This window comes from Neomonachus schauinslandi, chromosome 10 (assembly GCF_002201575.2).
Source record: "Neomonachus schauinslandi chromosome 10, ASM220157v2, whole genome shotgun sequence".
In the NCBI taxonomy this organism is placed as follows: Eukaryota; Metazoa; Chordata; class Mammalia; order Carnivora; family Phocidae; genus Neomonachus; species Neomonachus schauinslandi.
The window spans coordinates 88,214,106-88,232,984 of record NC_058412.1 but is presented as its reverse complement, the minus strand read 5'-3'; the positions used below and the strand labels follow the sequence as shown (position 1 = coordinate 88,232,984).

The 18,879-nt window shown below is 47.4% G+C and overlaps 1 protein-coding gene across 5 annotated transcripts in view; it reads left to right on the top strand.

The window, feature by feature from the left end:
* Positions 1–2,242: 2,242 nt before the first annotated feature.
* PYGB (glycogen phosphorylase B) overlaps positions 2,243–18,879 on the top strand; it is a 63,887-nt gene continuing 47,250 nt past the window's right edge. For 2 of the 5 annotated variants that reach the window (XM_044919133.1, XM_021700646.2), the window contains exons 1-2: positions 2,244–2,599; positions 16,402–16,503. In XM_044919133.1, the coding sequence (XP_044775068.1) occupies positions 2,357–2,599; positions 16,402–16,503 (345 nt within the window). In that variant the 5' untranslated portion in view covers positions 2,244–2,356. Of the gene's footprint in view, positions 2,600–16,401; positions 16,504–18,879 lie in introns of all 5 variants that reach the window. The other 3 variants (XM_021700647.2, XM_044919134.1, XM_044919135.1) reach the window with 3 other exon arrangements.

The following is an 18,879-nucleotide window of genomic DNA, read 5'->3' as shown; positions in this document are numbered from 1 at the left end:
GCCAAAAAAAGCCAGTCCTTTTCCTTGGAGGGGCAAAGCTGAGCCCACTTTCATTCCATTTTATCTGTTCGGAAGCCCTACAGTTTTGTTGGAAGATCCAGATTCCTCATCAAGCCTGACCTGGCTCCCCACCTCCAGACTGAATGTACCCACTGGTTGTGTTGGGGAGGAAAAAATCTTTTCTTCTACCCATCTCAAGTTCTCCATGTGGGGCCCTATAAATTTGGCTGGCCAAAGACAGATTAACAAGAGAAAAACAAACATGAGGTTATTAGCATGTGCATCACATAAACACCCAGGAGTACCCAGAGATGAGTAACTCAAAGTGGTGGTTAGAACTTGAGTTTAAATATCATCCTAGGCTAAAACAAAGGAAAGGGTTTGGGGCTTCTAGCTAGGGAGGCAAGTCATGGGAAGGTGACCAGAAGTACGGTAAATAGAAGTTGTTTGTAATGTTTTATGATCAGACCTGTCAAGAGAGGAAAGGTTTCTAGGAATGGAAATGCCCTTTTAAATGTAAATTTCCTTTACAAAGGGAAAACTGGTACCCTATTTTTAGAGCTTTTCCTGCTTTTCCTGTTTTCTCAGAAGTCTTTAGCTCAAAATAACCTATAAGCCAAAGAGGCATTTTGGAGGGTGCCATATTATGATACCTCTCAGCTGCTCTCTTTGCCCCACCTACACGGGACTTGATGTTCAGTGAACTGTCCAAGTGGGTACTTACCTCAGGACCTTTGTACTTCCTTCTTCCCCAGATTCATTACTCATTAATATTTTTTTGGTCTCAACTCAGGTATCGTCTCCTGGCTGCTTAATGTGCTTTTCTTCACGGCACTTATAACTATCTAAAAATTCCTTATGTGAAAATGGCTGAGATGACCATGGGGTTCATTATCCATTCCAGTTATATTAGTGGCCACCTGGAGCGGGTGGGTGTGTGAATAGGTGGGACAGAGAGGGCATTCCACATTTATTGTCCCCCAAGAAGTATGCATGTAGGAGAGGGTCCAGGTAAGATTACTTTAGAAGCATCACACCAGGAAAACTCCTGCATCTACTTTCATGGCATCTTTGCAGGCAAATTTGACCTTCATCTAAGTCGGGATTCTTTACAGCCCATCAGTGTGAGACCACCAAATGCAAACTGCAGTGGCACAAAATCGGGTGGGTCCATGGGCATCCAGGGAACAAAGGAAAAGGCAGGGGTCAGGGTGAAACTCCCATGAAGCAGTGTTCCCAAAGGCTCAGAGCAGAGCTGTATGCAAGGTGGGCCCAGGTGCAGTTTCCTTGGGAAACCACCCCACCCCCCATGTTAAGCAGATGTGAGAAGCTGTGTCCAGACACCCCTTATCTGGGGCTCGCACCTGGGTGGAATGGAGGAGGCTGTGTCTCTGTCACAGTGACCCGGATCCTCGGCCAGAGTGGGGTGTTGCTTTCCTCCTGACGTCGTAATTTGAAGGGCAAAGTGAGGGCCAGTGACTTAGGGAATAAGGCTTCTCAGTGAGTAAGGTGCGGTGGTTCCTCAGAGGGGTCGCTGTGACACTTCAGGACCGCAGCACCCCTGGGGAATGCTGTCTCCTGTTCACCAGCCGTGTGTGTCAGCCCCGTCTGAGGGTTGCAGGCAGGCTGGCATTTCTCAGTATGAACAAAGTTTTACATTCCTAGCTGTCATTTTCAGAGCCACTCCGCCCCCAATTCAGGAGATTGAGCCCACCAGGCGTTGGTGGGTGCGTTTCTAGCATGCACCAGGTTTCGCTTCCCATTTACCAGGCCTCGGCCGCACCCCAGCACCCAGGGCATCCCAGCTGCGGCAGCCGGGGATCCTGGCCGGGCGAGGGACGCCGGCCCCCAAATCCCGAAAGCCGCGAAAGCAGAGTACACCCCACCCCCACATGGCCCTGGGGGTGGGGGGCAGGCAGGGGCGAGATCAACGCTCCGACTCCCGAGTCCTCCTGCTCCTCCAGTCTCCTCCCCTCCTGCCGGGCTTGGCCATCTTGGGGGCAGGCCCCCGCTCTTGGTTGGCCTGGGTAAATCATTTCATCTTCCTCACCTATGAAACGGCACGCCCCCGCCAACGTCCGAGGACTACCACCTGGGCCAGCGACCCTGCCCTGCCTCTCTGGAGGCCCCGCCCCTCGGACCGCCCCGCGTCTGCGGAGGCCCCGACTCACCTACCTCCTCTCCCCTATGGAGGCCCCGCCCCCTCGCCTCTCGGCCCCGCCCCGGCACATCGCGCAGGCGCGGCCCGTGCTAGCTGCGTCGCCGCAGTGCCCGGCGCCACAGCCGCCACAGCATCCTCGGTGTTCGCGTGTCCTCCCGGCTCTGTATCTCGTCTTACTCCTCCTCGGCCGGCGCGATGGCGAAGCCGCTGACCGACAGCGAGAAGCGGAAGCAGATCAGTGTGCGCGGCATCGCGGGGCTGGGCGACGTGGCCGAGGTGCGGAAGAGCTTCAATCGGCACCTGCACTTCACGCTGGTCAAGGACCGCAACGTGGCCACGCCCCGTGACTACTTCTTCGCGCTGGCTCACACTGTGCGGGACCACCTGGTGGGCCGCTGGATCCGCACGCAGCAGCACTACTACGAGCGCGACCCCAAGGTGAGGCCGGGTCGCCTGCCCGGGGTCACTGTACTCATCCTGCCACGCCCGCTGCCCCACCCCGGAAAAGGGCAGCCCTTGTGCCGGGTTACCCGAGCCACGGGCCCATGTGAAGAGAGCAGAGCGATGCGCCTCTCTCCCGGAAAGACGCACGTAGGGCCAGTGCTTGCGGCGTGTCTTTAAGTTGAGCATGGCCACTCTCTGTCCGCCCCCGCAGCCCATCGGTGGTCCACGCACTGGCCTCTTGCCGAAGAGGATAGCCTCGGCTGGGGTCACGTCTCTCCCACCGCCTTTCCCCGGGGGTCAGCCAGCTTTGCACAGGCCTGGTTCGGTCCTTCCCGCCCTGCCACCCTGGGCGCAGAGCGGATTCGGGCGGTCAGGAGGTCGTCTAAGTAGGCAGATTAGGATGTTGTCTACACTCGGCTCCCCGGGGGGCCTGGCCTCGGCATCCTCTGCTTAGGCGCGAGCCCGCAGACCCTTTGCACGAAGAGCTCGATCTTGCGGGAGTCCTGTGCTCCCCGCGACTCCTGAGCCCTGGAGTCCTGGCGGAATTTTCCAGCCTGTTTCTAGCCCGGTGCTTCCTGCTCCGCTGCCCCCGCCCCCCACCTTCTGTTTTTCTGCAGCAGAGTGTGAGAGAACAGGGTCCTGGAACTAGGCCTGGGCAATTTGGTGGTGTTAGTGGGTGAGCTCAGTCATCTGCAGGGAATTGTGGGGCTTTTTTTGGCTAGGCAGTGATCGGAAGAAAATCATTGAGGATGCCTGCTAAAGCAGGAGGGGTCAGGAGCTCAGAGAAGGAGCCCTCAAAGAAGGCTCAGTCTTTAGGGGTTTCCACACCTACCTTGAAGGACATTGTTGGGTTAAAGTTCACAGAAATTAAGTAATTAATCACAGAGATTAATTGTTACTTTTTATATTTTGCAGAAATTTATGCTTATGGCAGAAAAAGACAAAATAGGCCAAAGAAAAGTCACTGATGTGACTCCATTACTCTTAACCATATTAAAATGAAGGTGTATGTACTTTCAGATCCTTTTCTATTCTTAAATATACATACACTTTTTTTAAAGATTTTATTTATTTATTTATTTGAGAGAGAATGAGTGAGCGAGCACATGAGAAGGGGGAGGGTCAGAGAGAGAAGCAGGCTCCCTGCCGGGCAGGGAGCCTGATGCAGGGCTCGATGCAGGGACTCCAGGATCATGACCTGAGCCGAAGGCAGTCGCTTAACCAACTGAGCCACCCAGGCGCCCTACATACACATTTTTAAAAGTCTATTGCATGTACAGTTTTGTGGTTTTTCTGTTTCATTCATTGACATTTGTAACTTTTTCAGTAGCTTTCCAAGTTAGTAAATATGCTTCTCCAGTACCATTGGTAGTTTGATAGGCCTATCATACTCTTGGCCACCCATCTGCTCTCTGTTTGGGAATTTTCTTCCTGCTCTTGACTGTAGAGAATATTGTCCTGGACTCCATGATATTAAGGTAGAGTGACTGGCGAAGAAAGGACACACTTGCAGGCCTGAAGCCAGTTTGCAAAGATTTGATTTGCAGTATACACATAGGCAGTGGGTAGTTGCTTTGTTGATCGTATTTTAGAGTATTTTCATGAGGCATTAAATGTTTAATAATTGCTAAGAGTGAGATTGATTGCTTTTCCAAACTTACTCTGGGGCACTCTTTTTTCTAAAATAGAGATGGTAAGAAGGACAGATTTATTAGAATACCAACTGGGCTCCTTCACATTTAGTATGCAAGACAGCGTAGAAAGAAGTGGCACCAAATGGGTAAAGCGGGTTTTTACAACAGGGGCTTAGGATGACTTTGCCAGGGACACTAGCCAAGAGGCAGTGGCTCCCCCAGAATCCTTTGCTGATGGCAGAGCTCTGGTTTGCAACATCATTTTTGCTGTCAGTGTAGCAGATGACAAGGGTACAGCTTTGCACATTCAAGGACATTTTCCTGGACCTGGACCAGGACACACCCCAAAACCTTGCATTCCCATTAGAGTGTTTACATATAATTAGATCCTGAAAAGGACAGTGAGGCTCAGGGATTACAGAAGCAACCTTTCATGAACAGAATTAATCCCTCTAACAAAACGGCTTTCCCAGTCCTCACGGAGAGGTCTGAGTTTTGATTGTTTGCTGTGGTGACTACGGGAGGAAAGTTTTGTCTTTTAAAGAAACCACACAGCCTGTAAGTGGAAGGTTGTTTGCGTGTTCTGTTTAGGAAGGCCATTTAAAACAGAAAATTGGAAGTTAAGTGTTTCAGTCTGGGTAATTCACATTGAAAAATAAGCTCCTCCTCTCCTTTTTCTGCAGAGGTTACATGTTTGCTTATAATGGACCAGAAACAAGCCCCACAAGAGTCAGAACCTGACGGGAGGTAGGCTCCCAATAAAAATCTTGCATAGCTGCACCCCAGCCTGGGAATGACCTCGGAGACTTGTACCACTGCACTTCTGATTGGGGTAGCTGAATGATTTCTATTTAATAAACTAGAGTGCTTTTACTTAATTTTTGTTTTCCAGACAATTATGCAAGTTATGATTATTGGAGGAAAAATTGGAAAACAGATAAGCCGGAAGGAAAAAATTAATTTTAATCTCTCTCAACACCGAGTAATAACATGATAAATGCTATAAACATTTTGTGTCCTACATCTTTTTTCTACACTGGTAGCAACACTGCTTTTATTATACAAAATAGTATCGTGCTGTACCTATTGTTTCAGAACCCTTTTAGCCTTCTATTTTTGGCAGTAGCAGAAACAAATGAAACTTGTGCTCAGAGAAAGATTTTTCAGGGAATTAGCATGGCAAATCAAGTCAAAAAACCTGGCTAAAATTGAGAGGGTGGCGGTTGGCAGGAGGCAGTGCTTAGTTCTGAAGATGGTTCAAGGATTCGCCGAGGTAATGGCAAGGCCAGGAGTATGGGATAAAACTCCAGAGCTGGAATTCCACCCTGAATTCAGGAATAGAAAAGAGCTGGATGGGGAGGGACAGCTTACATGAGTCCAAGCTCTTTTTAGTCCTGGCTCCACCATTCCATCTGTGAGACCTTGAACTTGGCTGGATTTCTTAATCTTGCTTGGCCTCAGTTTTTTCATCTTTTAAAATGGAGGGTGAGTGGGTGGAACGAGGTAATCCATTTCTGAGGTCCCTTGCCATGTTAAAAAGTTGTGGCTTTGTGTTTGCTTATAAAATGTTTCCATTTTATATTGACATTCCATCTTTGCTGTAAAAGAATCAGAGAATGCTTAAGCAAGGCATGACACAGAAGGTTCATACTAATAGAAGACCTCAAAGAGAAGGTTGGGGCCAGAGAGTAAGGGTAGGGAAACAGGTTGCATTCAAGGGCAAGGTCAGGACACAAAGTACAGATGTAAGTTCTGGCAACCAAAGCAAATGGCAGCTCATGTCCACTTATGGGAGTCATGGGATCTCTGTGATAATTGCTAGAATGAGCAGGTGTGAGATACCTTCTATGGGATTTTAAAGTGGGTAGGGTAGAATGCGGACAGCTGGCCTACTACATCCCGGCAGTGGATGAGTCTGTTTACTAATGGCTCTTTGCCATAAGCTCATGGCATAGCCATGATGGTAGATTAAGGAAAGAGAGCTCCACCATTGGCCCAAATTGCAGTCTTAAATATTTCTAATAAGATAATCATAATGAATACGATTAATCTTATGGTTTGGCTGGACTCAGGACTTAAAGGAAGATGATCTAGAGCAGTGTTTTTGCAGCCTTGGCTGCCTACAGTCTCCACTTACAAGATTTTCTTTTACTGATGGGACCAGCCACTGGAATCTTTTTAACACACCCAGTTTTGATATGTTTCCACTTGTCTTGTGAAGTTGACCTTGTATCCCCTGGGCAGGCTTCCCTGATACCAGATAGCTCAGTTATTTTCTCTGGCTAGAAGCTTGACGATGGACAGATGTTTTGTGTTGCTGATTAACCTGACAGCTCACCAAGTGGAAGGTAGGGTTAAGCCATCATTTTATGAGATTAAGAAGGCTCTCAGAGGGTGTGCTATGATTTTTCGAAGAAGACAGTTTGGCTCTGCTCTTAAGAGCTGTGATGGTTTATTTACTGTGTCACCTTGTCTGGGCCACAGTGTCCAGAAATTTGATCAAATACTATTCTGGATGTTTCTTTGAAGGTGTTTTTTTAGATTAACATTTGAGTCAGTGGACATTGAGTCAAACAGATTACCCTCTGTAATGTGGGTGGGCCTCATCCGATCAGTTAAAGACCTTAATAGAACAAAGACTGATACCCCCACCCACCATGCTCATGCCTCCTCATCAGGAAGGGACTCTGCCAGCAGACTGCCTTTGGATTGCAAATGCGGTCCCCCCTCCCTCATCAGATTTTAGTCTCAGACCTCCACAATTGTGTGAGCCAATTCCTTAAAATAAATCTATATATATATCCTGTTGATTCTGTTTCTCTGGAGAGCTCTAACACCAGGTGCTGGTATTAGATGGCTGCAAGGACTGACCCTTTGTATTTTTTTTTTTTAAAGATTTTATTTATTTGACAGCGAGAGAGGGAACACAAGCAGGGGGAGTGGGAGAGGGAGAAGCAGGCTTCTCGCTGAGCCGGGAGCCCGATGCGGGGCTCGATCCCAGGACCCTGGGATCACGACCTGAGCCGAAGGCAGACGCTTAACGACTGAGCCACCCAGGCGCCCCTGACCCTTTGTATTTTTATGAAATATCGTAACTGACCTCGCTTCTGAATCCCAGCCCTTTGTAAATGACTTTTTAAAAAATTCTATTTTATATGACATCAGACTTAAAAGTTGCAGAAATAATACAGTAAATTCCCTTTCTTCATGCAATTCCCAAACATTAAACATTTTAACACACTTCTTGTGTCCCTTTCTATATATATTAATACATTTTTTTCTCTGAACCATTTCAAAGTAAGTTGCAGACGTGATGCTCCTTTACCCTTAAAAATGTAAATGTGTGCTTCCAAAAATCAGGGAGACTCTGTTAGACAAACACCATGAATGAGTAAACCCAGGACATTCACACTGACATGGTGCTGCCACCTACGGATCTCCTATAGCTTTGCCAGTTGCCCAACTAATAAGAAATACAAGTAAGACAATAGGGAGAACTTTATGTCTTTTCAGATTGTACCTAATTTTTCATTAAACAAATCAAAGCTTTAAGCCATTTAGAAATCCGCACATTCTGAGACATGAAGCAAATCAGCAACAGACAATAACTCACTTTTTTTCCCTACCTTATACAGGATGGGGTTCTTAGGACACAGTAAAGGGGGGCGCCTGGGTGGCTCAGATGGTTAAGCATTTGTCTTTGGCTCAGGTCATGATCCCAGGGTCCTGGGATCAAGCCCCACATCGGGCTCCCTGCTCCTTGGGGAGCCTGCTTCTCCCTCTGCCTCTCTCTCTCTCTGTGTCTGTCTCTCATGAATAAATAAAATCTTTCAAAAAAAAAAAAAAGGACGCGGTAAAGGGAAGAGAAATGAACACAAATTTAGCAAGGTAATCAGACTACAGAGAAGTTTGGTCAACTGTGTCTTGGACAGGATCTCCTGGTGTAGGAATTACATGTGTTTTCAGTTCTAGCTGAGTGTCTTCTTAGCCTTGAAACATCATTTAAAATGAAAGGTGGAAGTAGCTCAGTTAAAATGCTGACTAGGACCACACAGGTTATAAATATTCCAGATCACTTCACATAAATTGATTAGGCTTTGGCTTCTCTAGCTGTGATAAGGAGACTTGCATGATTGGCGCTGGTATGGGAGTGAGTAGATATTTTGTAGAGCTTAACAGCATGGAAGGCGGAAGGCAGGGGACTGTAAAATGTAATGTCATGGAGCACAAAGTAAATCTGTTCCCTGCAGAGCTGAGTGATCTCTGTGATCCCTGTAAGTTCTTAGATTCTATTATTATATTTTACGGTTTCCAAATTGACTTTGAGTAAACAGACCTGTGTTCTAGTCCAAGGTACCAGTACCTAAAGTGAAAAAGGAAATCCGTGATCCACACTGAGACAGAAATCTGCCAGTTACTCATAGGAAGCCAAGTTTCCCTGGCACTTAATCCTAAAAGAAAGTGCTTGAGTGTGACATCATAGGTTGGGATTTTAAGAGATGAGGTAATAGGGGCGCCTGGGTGGCTCAGTTAGGCGTCTGCCTTCAGCACAGGTCATGATCCCAGGGTCCTGGGATCGAGTTCCAGAGCGGGCTCCCTGCTCAGTGGGGAGTCTGCTTCTTCCTCTGCCCATCCATGTGCGCATGTGCGATCTCTCTCTTTTCAAATAAATAAAATCATTTAAAAAAAAGACGAGATAATGCTCAACATCCTTATGGCAAACAGTAGGGGTTTCATAAAGCTGTTGTCCGTGTGACCCTCCAAAAAACCCCTCTGACACAGCAGAATGGGTGCTGTGACATGGCCAGTGAATACTAGGATGAGCCTCAGCTGTGTGGTGGCGGGGGGGGGGCGTGGAGACTGCTGCCCCCTAGCAGTCTCCCCTTTGGGCTGGCAAGGGCAGGGTGGCCCTGGTGCCTTTGGAGAGGCTGGGGAGCCCACCAGAGCTGGCCTCTTGTTGGGTCAGTGGTCTCTGTCTGGCAGGGAGCTGGCAGTCTGCCATGGGGGCCACTCTGCCTGCTTAGCCACGGCGAGGTGGCAGCTAGCGTGGGAAGACGCACAGAGTCTGGTAGAGAAGGGGAGTGCTGCTGCCTTCTCCTGGGCGCGGCTGACACATTTCTGGCCAGAATCTGGTTCTTCTCGGTGAAAACAGTTGCCCCAGTCTGTGTTTTGGTGCCCTGAATGTTGGAGAAGTTCTTTTTTCCTTTTCCTGCAGAGCATTCAGAGCCTTCTGTTAAACAAAGACTCTCAACAGCCCTTTTGGAGAGGGAAAAGAAATTGGCGGTCTGTAAAAGTCCAGTTCTGTTAATGACTCAACGTTGTGTAAAGAGAAAATGAGGCTCTGCCTGTTGCTATTCAGCTCCAGCTCCACAATTCTAGTTCCTTACCTCCTAAATTGTCTTCAGAAGATTACTGTGTTGTGTAGTATTTGTGTTGCGCATCTTTTCATCTCTTTATGTCAGGGAGCTTTATGTTTTTCTGTGATGTTACCTATTGGTATAGGCTTTGCATGTAATAAATAAACCCAGTTAAAAAAAAATGAGGCTGCCTCTAAGCCACTTAATATGTGTTACAGTGGTATTGCAAGAAGGGACCATACAAGAAAGTCAACAGCCCAGCTCAGCACCCTAGGCGGCAGGCCCCCAGGCTGCTGTAGAGGGGTTAAAGGGGTCCCTGTCTCTCTCAGGCTGAAGAAGGGGAGCGTCTGGTTTTTCAGCCAGCACTCCTTGAGCTGGGCGGCCCTGTCCACAGTTGCACAAATGGTGGCTGGGGAAGCTGGGGTTAGGAGGGGTGGAAAGATGCTGGGCCAGACCTGGGATGACCCTGGTCCTGTAGCAGCAGCAGCAGCAGAGTTTGGGGACACTGAGGAGCTGGCCCTTTGCAGGTGAGCCCGCTACGCTTTTTCTTACGCCAAGCCTGAGCCCTCAGGTGGTTTTGTCCAAAATTGCCACCCTGCTAATTAGGTTCCATTACTCTCCCTGAAAATCTGGCCTGGCAAGGGAACCAATATTGCCTGAGTTCAGAGCTAGCCCTTTGTTGTATTTAGGGTAGACATGGTGTTTCTCAGAGAGGTGAAGGGATCTAGGCCACCCGACTGGCCAGGCCAGGATCTGGGATTGGACCTGAGCATGTGCGATTCAAAAGTGTGTGCATCTCCTTGGGCCGTGCTGCTAGCAAGCCTACTTTAGTTTGCCTTTACTCTGAACCATCTTAAGGAAACTGGGGGAAACCATTTCAATACATTTGAAGAAATTATACAAGTTCTTAGAACAAATTACACAGCAACACCAGAAAACACGCCACAGGCCAGAGTGCAGAGTTCGAGCTGGGCAGATCAGCAGTGCCTGCCGTAGAGCCCACGTGGGTGGGTGGTTTCCAGGGGAGCCCCAGTGTCACTGCTTCTGCTCCCCTCTTATGCAGAGGTGCATTGGGAGGCTCCCTGGAGCTCTTTGCAGAATTAAATAAACTACAGAGCCCTTGACATCTGTGCTCAACTTGGGAGGAAAAAGAAAGACTGAAAGATTTTAAGATGAGGCCCAACATTGTATGCCTCGGTACCCATCCCTTACAAAAAGATAATCAAGCTGTTTCATAGTGCTAATTAAAAGTTAGAAACTTTAGCAGAGATGGAACTACAACTACAACTTTAAAAATACATATTTCTATGGGGCTCCTGGGTGGCTTCATCGGTTAAGTGTCCGACGGTTGATTTTGGCTCAGGTCATGATCTCAGGGTCACGAGATCCAGCTGGGTGTGGAGCCTGCTTGAGATTCTCTCTCTCCTTCACCCTCTGCCCCTCCCCACATTGTGCATGTGCGCACACACTCTCTCTATAAATAAATAAAAATACACATTCTAGTTAAAGGCAACATAAAAACGTCTTGATCATATTCCTGAGTGCCAACTTGTTAAGAAGCCTCTTGGGGAGAACCTCAAAAGTAGTTACGAAGCAGGCCTTCGTGTGTACATAGGAAAAGGACATGATTGTGCTTGAAACCTTCACTCACACTCTTCTCGACAGCTGGGTTTTGTTGGGCTCTGGTGTTCTGACCGGTGGCTAAGCCCCGTCTGGAGGGAGTGGCGGCGCAGTGCTATGGAAACCCCGTATGACAGTAACTCAGTTCAAGTGCAGAGTAAATAGGGTCTGAGAAGAAGCAATGAGCCATGAGCAGTGGTGACAGCAGCTGTCCTCCGCATGGCTGTGGATTCACTCACTGCACTGCTGAGTTTGTGATGAGAAAAGTCTCAGGAAAGTGAGAAAAGTCTGTCAAAGACGGAACTCGGCATGGTTTTTTTGTATGTATGCATTCTCTTTGAATTTGTAGATTTAGCTGTGTATGGAAAGTTTTCTTCAATTATATACTGAAAAAATGTTTTTAATGTTTTATTCAGGTCCTTTCTTCAGGGACACTAATCAAGCAGATGTTAGGTAGTCTTTGTATTCCATATGGATATCTTCCTCTCCAATCTTTTTCATGCTTCTCCCCCATTTTGTTCACTTTTCCAGCCAGGTCTTTGTTTCCAGCTTTGCCCCTGTTTTGCATTTAGTGGTACCTCCGTTTCTGTGGCGGTTTTATCTCTTATTTTTCTTCCCGGGGCTTGGTGCTGTCCTTTTGTTACCTTATCAGTGTTTCTTGACATCTTGGATTAGTCTGTACTAACACATTGTATTTGTCTCTTGATAAATGCTGGGTGTTGTTTGCCCATTTTATTTCCTTGTTCTGTTTTCCTGTTTTTTAAATTTATTTATTTATTTATTTATTTTCCATGCAGCCCCAAAGGGGCAAGTTTTCCTGTTTTAAATTTCAGGATGTAGATCCTGAGTTCCATCTCCCTGAGTGGAGGGAATTCTTCCTGAACTAGCTGTTTGCAACTGGATAATGGGACAGGGACCTGGAGGGTGTGTGCAGCCTGGAGCGAACAGCCCTTCCTTGGTCCCCAGATTTATGAGTGTGTACATGTTTTTGTGTGTATCCACATGTGTGAGTGCATGTGTGCAAGTGCGTGAATTGTGTACAGGTGTGAGTGCATGTGAGTGTGCATGCATGCATGTGTCCATGTGTGGCTGTGTACACGAATGCATGCATCTGTGGGTGTGTGTGAGTGCACATGCATGTGAGTATAAAGTGCTTTATCCATTCCTCGGCTTGAGAAAAGCAGAGGCCAGCAGTGGACAATCACCCTTGTCCTCCCCTTGCAACTTGGTGGTAAAGAGGTATGAGAGCCAGTTTTCTAATTTAGTTCTCCCTGTTCTGACTTCCCATCAGTGTATTTTAGGGAAAAATGGGCAGAAGCATTTTTATTCTATCATCTTTACAATTGGAAGTATTCTACTTAATGTACAACATTTATTTTACTGTACTCTGTCAAAATTTTGTTCATTATTTCTACTATCTTATGTATATATATATTTTTAAAGATTTATTTATTGGACAGAGAGCATACACGGGGTGGAGAAGGCCAGAGGGAGAGGAAGAGAGAGAGAATCCTCAAGCAGACACCCCGCTGAGTGCGGAGCCCAACACGGGGCTCAATCCCAGGACCCTGAGATCATGACCTGAGCCGAAATCAAGAGTTGAATGCTTAACTGACTGAGCTACCCAGGCACCCCTAATATTTTATATTTTTTGGTAACAGCTTTGAGATAAAAATTCAGATACCATGCAATTCACCCATTTAAAGTATACAATTCATTGGTTTCAATATATTCACAGAGTTGGGCCATCATCACCACAGTCAATTTTAGAACATTTGCACTACCCCAGAAAGAAACCCAACAGCTTTTAGCTGTCACCCACCCCAAACTCCCTACCCACTCCTATTTGGGCAACTACTAATCTACTTTCTTTCTATAGGGTTATCTATATTTTATAAAGGGAATTATATAATATGTGATCCTTTGTGACTGGCTTCTTTCATCTTGTGCAATATTTTCTAGGTTCCTTCTTATTGTAGCATATATTGGTACTTGATTCCTTTTTTTTTTTTTTTTTAAGATTTTATTTATCTGACAGGAACACAGAGAGAGAGGGAACACAAGCAGGGGGAGTGGGAGAGGGAGAAGCAGGCTGCCCGCTGATCCTGGGATCATGACCTGAGCTGAAGGCAGACGCTTAACGACTGAGCCACCCAGGCGCCCCGGCACTGTGTATTTTCTTTACAGAAATGTCTGTTCAGATCCTTTGCCAACCAACCATTGGGTTGTCTTTTTTTTATTAAGTTGTATAGATATTCTAGATACAAATCTCTTGTCAGTTATATGATTTGCAAATATTTTCTCCCATTCTGTTCCTTCCCATCCTTTTTACTTTCTTCACGTTATCAAAAGTTTTTAATTTCAATGAAGTCTAATTTATCTGTTTTTTCTTTTGATGTCATACAAAAGAAACCATTGCCTATTCCAAGGTCATGAAGATTTACTTCTGTGTTTTCTTCTCAAAGTTGCATGGTTTTACAGTTAGATCTCTGATCTACTTTGAATTAATGTTCATATATGGTGTGAGGTAGGAGCCCAACTTCATTCTTTTGCATGTGGATATCCAGTTGTCCCAGCACCATTTGTTAAAGAGATTATTCCTCCGACTGAATTATCAGGGCATGCTTGTTGAGAATCAGTTGGCCATAAATGTGAGGGTTGATTTGGGGCCTCTATTCCATTGCCTTGTGTGTCCATGCTTAAGCCAGTACCACACAGTCTTGCTGCTGTAGTTTTGTAATAAGGTTTGAGATTAAGAAGTGTAAGTCCTCCAATTTTGTCCTTCTTCTTCAAGATTGTTTTGACTATTCCAGATCCTTTGCATTTCCATCTGATCGATCCACCTAATCCTTCTAATGAATCAGTTTATCAACCTTCAAGGAAGCCAGCTGGAATTTTGACAGGGATTATGTTGAATCTGTAGATCCATTATGGAAGTATTGCCATCTTATCAGTGGTAAGCCTTCCAATCCATTGACATTGGATACCTCCATTTTCTTTGTTCCCTTACCTGTGTATTTTGCAAATTGGGAGCCCCTTTCTACCTTGGCTCACCCTCTGAAGCTGCTTCTTGGTTCTGAGGAGAATTGTTTAAAAACTGCTGCATGAACGTGTGATATAATGGTATGAACACAGCTGTAAAAACCCAGAGGGCAACACTGCTGAAACTGAAACCGTGCAATTTTCTTAAAAGGTTTCTAGTCAGCTGCTGGTCAGAATTCTAAATGGGGTATAAAGACACATAGTTTAAAGAGGGTCACTGCATGGAATGCGGGTCCCAGAGTGGCTCAGGCAGGTTGCCTTGTAAAGGCAGGACATCCCAGTAAAACCCTGGCCGAGAAGCCCTGCCGACAGTCTGTGGAAAGTGAATTCTCTCCCTGCATCCTGCAGCAGGCAGGAAACTGATTTTTTTTAAATTGCATTTTGAAAATTTTAGCCTGCAGGAAAGAAAAAATCATAGTCCAGTCCAGTCCATACTTTCCCATGGATTCATATCTGAATCCGAGACACACACACACTCATCGTTGTGCATGTGCACACACTCATGGACACACCCCTTTTCAAGGCCTGGTTTTGCTTTGTAACTTTTTATTTAGGAGCAAGAGTAGATTTGCAGAGGATCACAAAGATAGTGTGGAGTACTGTGTAGCACTCTCTCCTTGCATGACCATAGCACGGTTATCAAAATGAGCTGGCACTGGCTCAGCACTTTCTTCGGATTTTACCACTTTTTCCTCTAATATTATCTCTGTCTCTGGATCACATCCGGGGTCCCCTAGTTTTATGTCTCCTTAATCTCCTCCCATCTGCGATGGTTGTTGGTCTCTCCTTGTCTTTCATGACCTTGGCAAATTGATGAATGCTGGCCAGGCAGTTCATAAGAATGACCCTTAGAGGGGGGCCTGTCCAAGGCTCTTTCCTAATCAGTCTGGGTGGGGGGCTTGGAAAGAATACCACAGAGTACCTTCTCATCACAGCGTATCACCATAACCTGGCACTGATGGTATTATCCTTGTCACCTGAGGAAGGTGGCACAGCCAGGTCCCTCCCCTGTGAAGTTACGGTTTCCCGTCCCAGACTGTTCAGTAGATGGGAGTCACCCTAATCCAGCCCCCCTCAGGGGAGGGGATTGGGCACCACCTGCTGGGGGGAAGGATATCAGAATTTTCGGACATCTGTTAACACCACCATGATAATTGATAAATACTTTGGGGGAGACATTGGAGGCTGGCAGATACCCCTTAGTCTGTAAAGCTGTGCCCGCTGGTTTCAGGGTTCAGCGGTGGCTGTTTTCTGCGGCAGTTACACTGTGCTGTACTCCTGGTGATTTTCTGTCCCACGCGTTCCATCTGCGTACATTCATTGGAATTCTTCTGTAAGGAACATTTCTCCCTTCTTCCCCATTTATTTTCCCAGGCTTTACTTTTGATGGCAGGAAGCAGCATGGAGTCCCGTGTAAGAGCAAGACTCTGAGGGCCAGAGTGTGGCTCAGCCACTGCTGCCCCATGGTCCACTGGGGGGTTGTGAGGAGTAATTGGTACCACTTCATGGGAAGGGCTTAGAACCCCACTCAGCTCCCAGTGAATGTGGGTGGTCCTCCTTCTTGTTTACACGGACTGTCACATATCCCAGTCCCCCTGAGTCAGGCAGCAGGCACTATCCAGACTTGGGCCCAGTGAAAATGGATGTACCCATCCATCCATCCAGTTGTGTTGACTGGGTGATGTTTACCGAGTACTTAGCATGGGTGTCAGAAGCTGTTAATACTTGAGAGTATTCCCCCGTCACAGGGTTGTTTCATCCTGTGTTAGAGAGGTGAAGAGGTCATTTACTCAAGGGCCTGTGGTGGGGAAGAGGCCAAGCTAAGTTCAGACCTGGCTCTGTCCATTCTGGGAGCCTTGTTCCCCAGCGCGGCCCTGCCCTGCCTCCTGTCATCTGGGGGAGGCCAGCTTACATCCAGCAGGGCAGTGAACAGAGGCTCTGCGGTAGAAGGGTCCTCAATGCTGCCCTTGGAAAGCTGAGGTTGGCCAAGGCTTGGCATAGGGAGTGAGCCCATTTGGGGGTGTGTGGGTAGCCCAAATGAAACACCTAAGGAGGTGCTCTTATGAATTTGCTCATCACCCTAATCTTCCTTGTGTGCGGGGATGGAATATGAAATCTGAGATGCTTTCTTTTGCCTCCTCAGCGCATCTATTATCTTTCCCTGGAATTCTACATGGGCCGCACACTGCAGAACACAATGGTGAACCTGGGTCTTCAGAATGCTTGTGATGAAGCCATTTATCAGGTACGGGGCCCTGGGGCCTGGCTGCTGGGTAGCCTCTTGTGGCTCACTAAGTTTTAATCCAGGCCCCGCAGTGAGATTTGCTGCCGTCTGGGGCCAGGCGTGACTTAGGGCCTAGTCTGCCCTACACGGGGGGAGAATGGGTTGGTGGGTGACACTCCTTCTCAAGGGGAAAACATAAGGATTGGATGGGAAGCTAATGCATGAGTGTGGGAGCATGGGATTGCATTGTGATGCTAAGGTTTTGAGGCTTCTAGAGGCCATTGCACTCCTCATACCCACCCCAGGGGCAGATTTACCACAGGGCAGAAGTGGTACTGTCCCATTTCTTGTCACCTTACTGAACCTCCAGTCCCCTCTTCCACCCCTAGACAACCTCTTGTGTTCATCTTGCCCTCTAGGTATAAAATTGCCTTTTCTCTCCAATCAAAATAAAAACTGTCTTTGCTTAAGGGTCTTCATTAACATTTATCACTTGGATGCTGATTCCGTCCACAGTTCATTTGTGGTTTTAGAGCAGAACTGGAATCCATCATGTCTGTTTTCTGTCTCCATACCCCCCTCCCTGGACACCATCTTCCTCCTGCACTGCACACTCAGTATACAATTCTTAGGGTATAGATGTGCAGCCCTCCCACCCTCCTGCATGAACATAGCAGGGTCCTCACCAGAGCCTTCCCTCCCCTAGCACCTTCTGCTGCTTTTGCTTTTGTTCAGTTTTGGTGTGGGAGGTGCTCTGGAGGCCTTACTGGTAGCGGCATGAGAGGGACCTCACATGGGTCTCAGGCAGCCTCACATTTCTGGGGCTCCTGTCTGTCCACAGCTTAGTGGAGAGGAGTTGCTGGGGCAGGTAGTTTCAGTTGGCAAAATAAAAATTTGGAAAAAAATTTGACTTCCCAAAATGGGAATTGTAACCTCAAAATTATCTAAAAAGAGACTGGAAGGGAAGATGGTGATGGAATAGGAGGATCCTAGGCTTGCCTTGTCCTGTCAACACCTAAATACCCCAGAAGTCAACCTGAAGACTGACAGAACAAATTCTACAACTAAAGGGAGAAAAGAGGCTACATCAAAGAAGGTAGGAGATGTGGAGACATGGATGGTTTGGGAGAGAAATGGATCATGGCCGCGGTGGTGGGGAGGGAGCCATGATTGCAGAGAAGGTCAAAAGACAGACTAGCACACAGGGGAGCCCACGGGAAAGACGAATCCCCACAGCAATTGACTTGGAAAGTGAGAGGGGCCGAATTTCATGACGTCCTGCAACCAGTGGGGCTTACTTAAAGCCTGGAGTTTTAATTAATTAATTAATTAATTAATTAATTAATTAATTTTTTAAAAGATTTTATTTATTTATTTGACAGAGAGAGACACAGTGAAAGAGGGAACACAAGCAGGGGGAGTGGGAGAGGGAGAAGCAGGCTTCCCGCAGAGCAGGGAGCCCGATGTGGGGCTCAATCCCAGGACTCTGGGATTATGACCTGAGCCGAAGGCAGACGCTTAACGACTGAGCCACCCAGGCGCCCCAAGCCTGGAGTTTTAAAGGTCAACAGGCTTGGCTGGGGTAGAACCCAGGGGCATTGCACTGCTATTGGAGAAAAGGCAGGCAAACAGCCTGCAGACATACAGTGTGGAAATAGCTATCTGAAGAGCACCTCGGGCACACAGTGGGGAGGTTATTTGCTCATCTTGGAGCACGTTGCAGAGAGGCAGCATTCACAGAGGCCCCTCTGAGAACTAAGGAACTGGCAGGCACCATTTCTCTCCCCTACCCCTCAGCATACGCACAGGGCCACCTGGGAGAACCGGCACCATGCCGACACTCACTTGGTAACTTACTTACACCAAGTCCCACCCCACCCCCCACTCCGGTGGAATTGCCCCTCCCAGTCATGCTTGTCTCAGTCCCAGGGTGTTGGAGCCCCTCTGCCAGGAGACTGGCCCAAACCCCTGCTCACCCCATGTCTCCTGTTGTGGGGGCCTCCGTTTCAGCAGTGGTGGAGACAGGTATCATTTCATAAGCAGACCAGAGCACACCTAGTCAAAACTGGCCACATTCGGGCCAGGGACTAAACACTGCCCACAACTAAGAGAGCCTCTGCAGATGACTGGCCTGAAGGAAAAGTGGCCAGGACACAACAGCAGAGTGCACACAGCACACACTGGAGACACTCTCTGAAATGCCAGGTCCCGGGGAACACGGGACACTACACCACGGAACACTACAGAACCTCTTCTTCATAAAGCCATTACCCTCAGGAATAGGAGACATAACTGACGTTCCTAACACAGAGAAACAGGCATAGAGACCTAGAGAAAATGAGAAGACAAATTTATTCCACATGACAGAACAAGGTAAGGCCACAGCCAGACATCTAA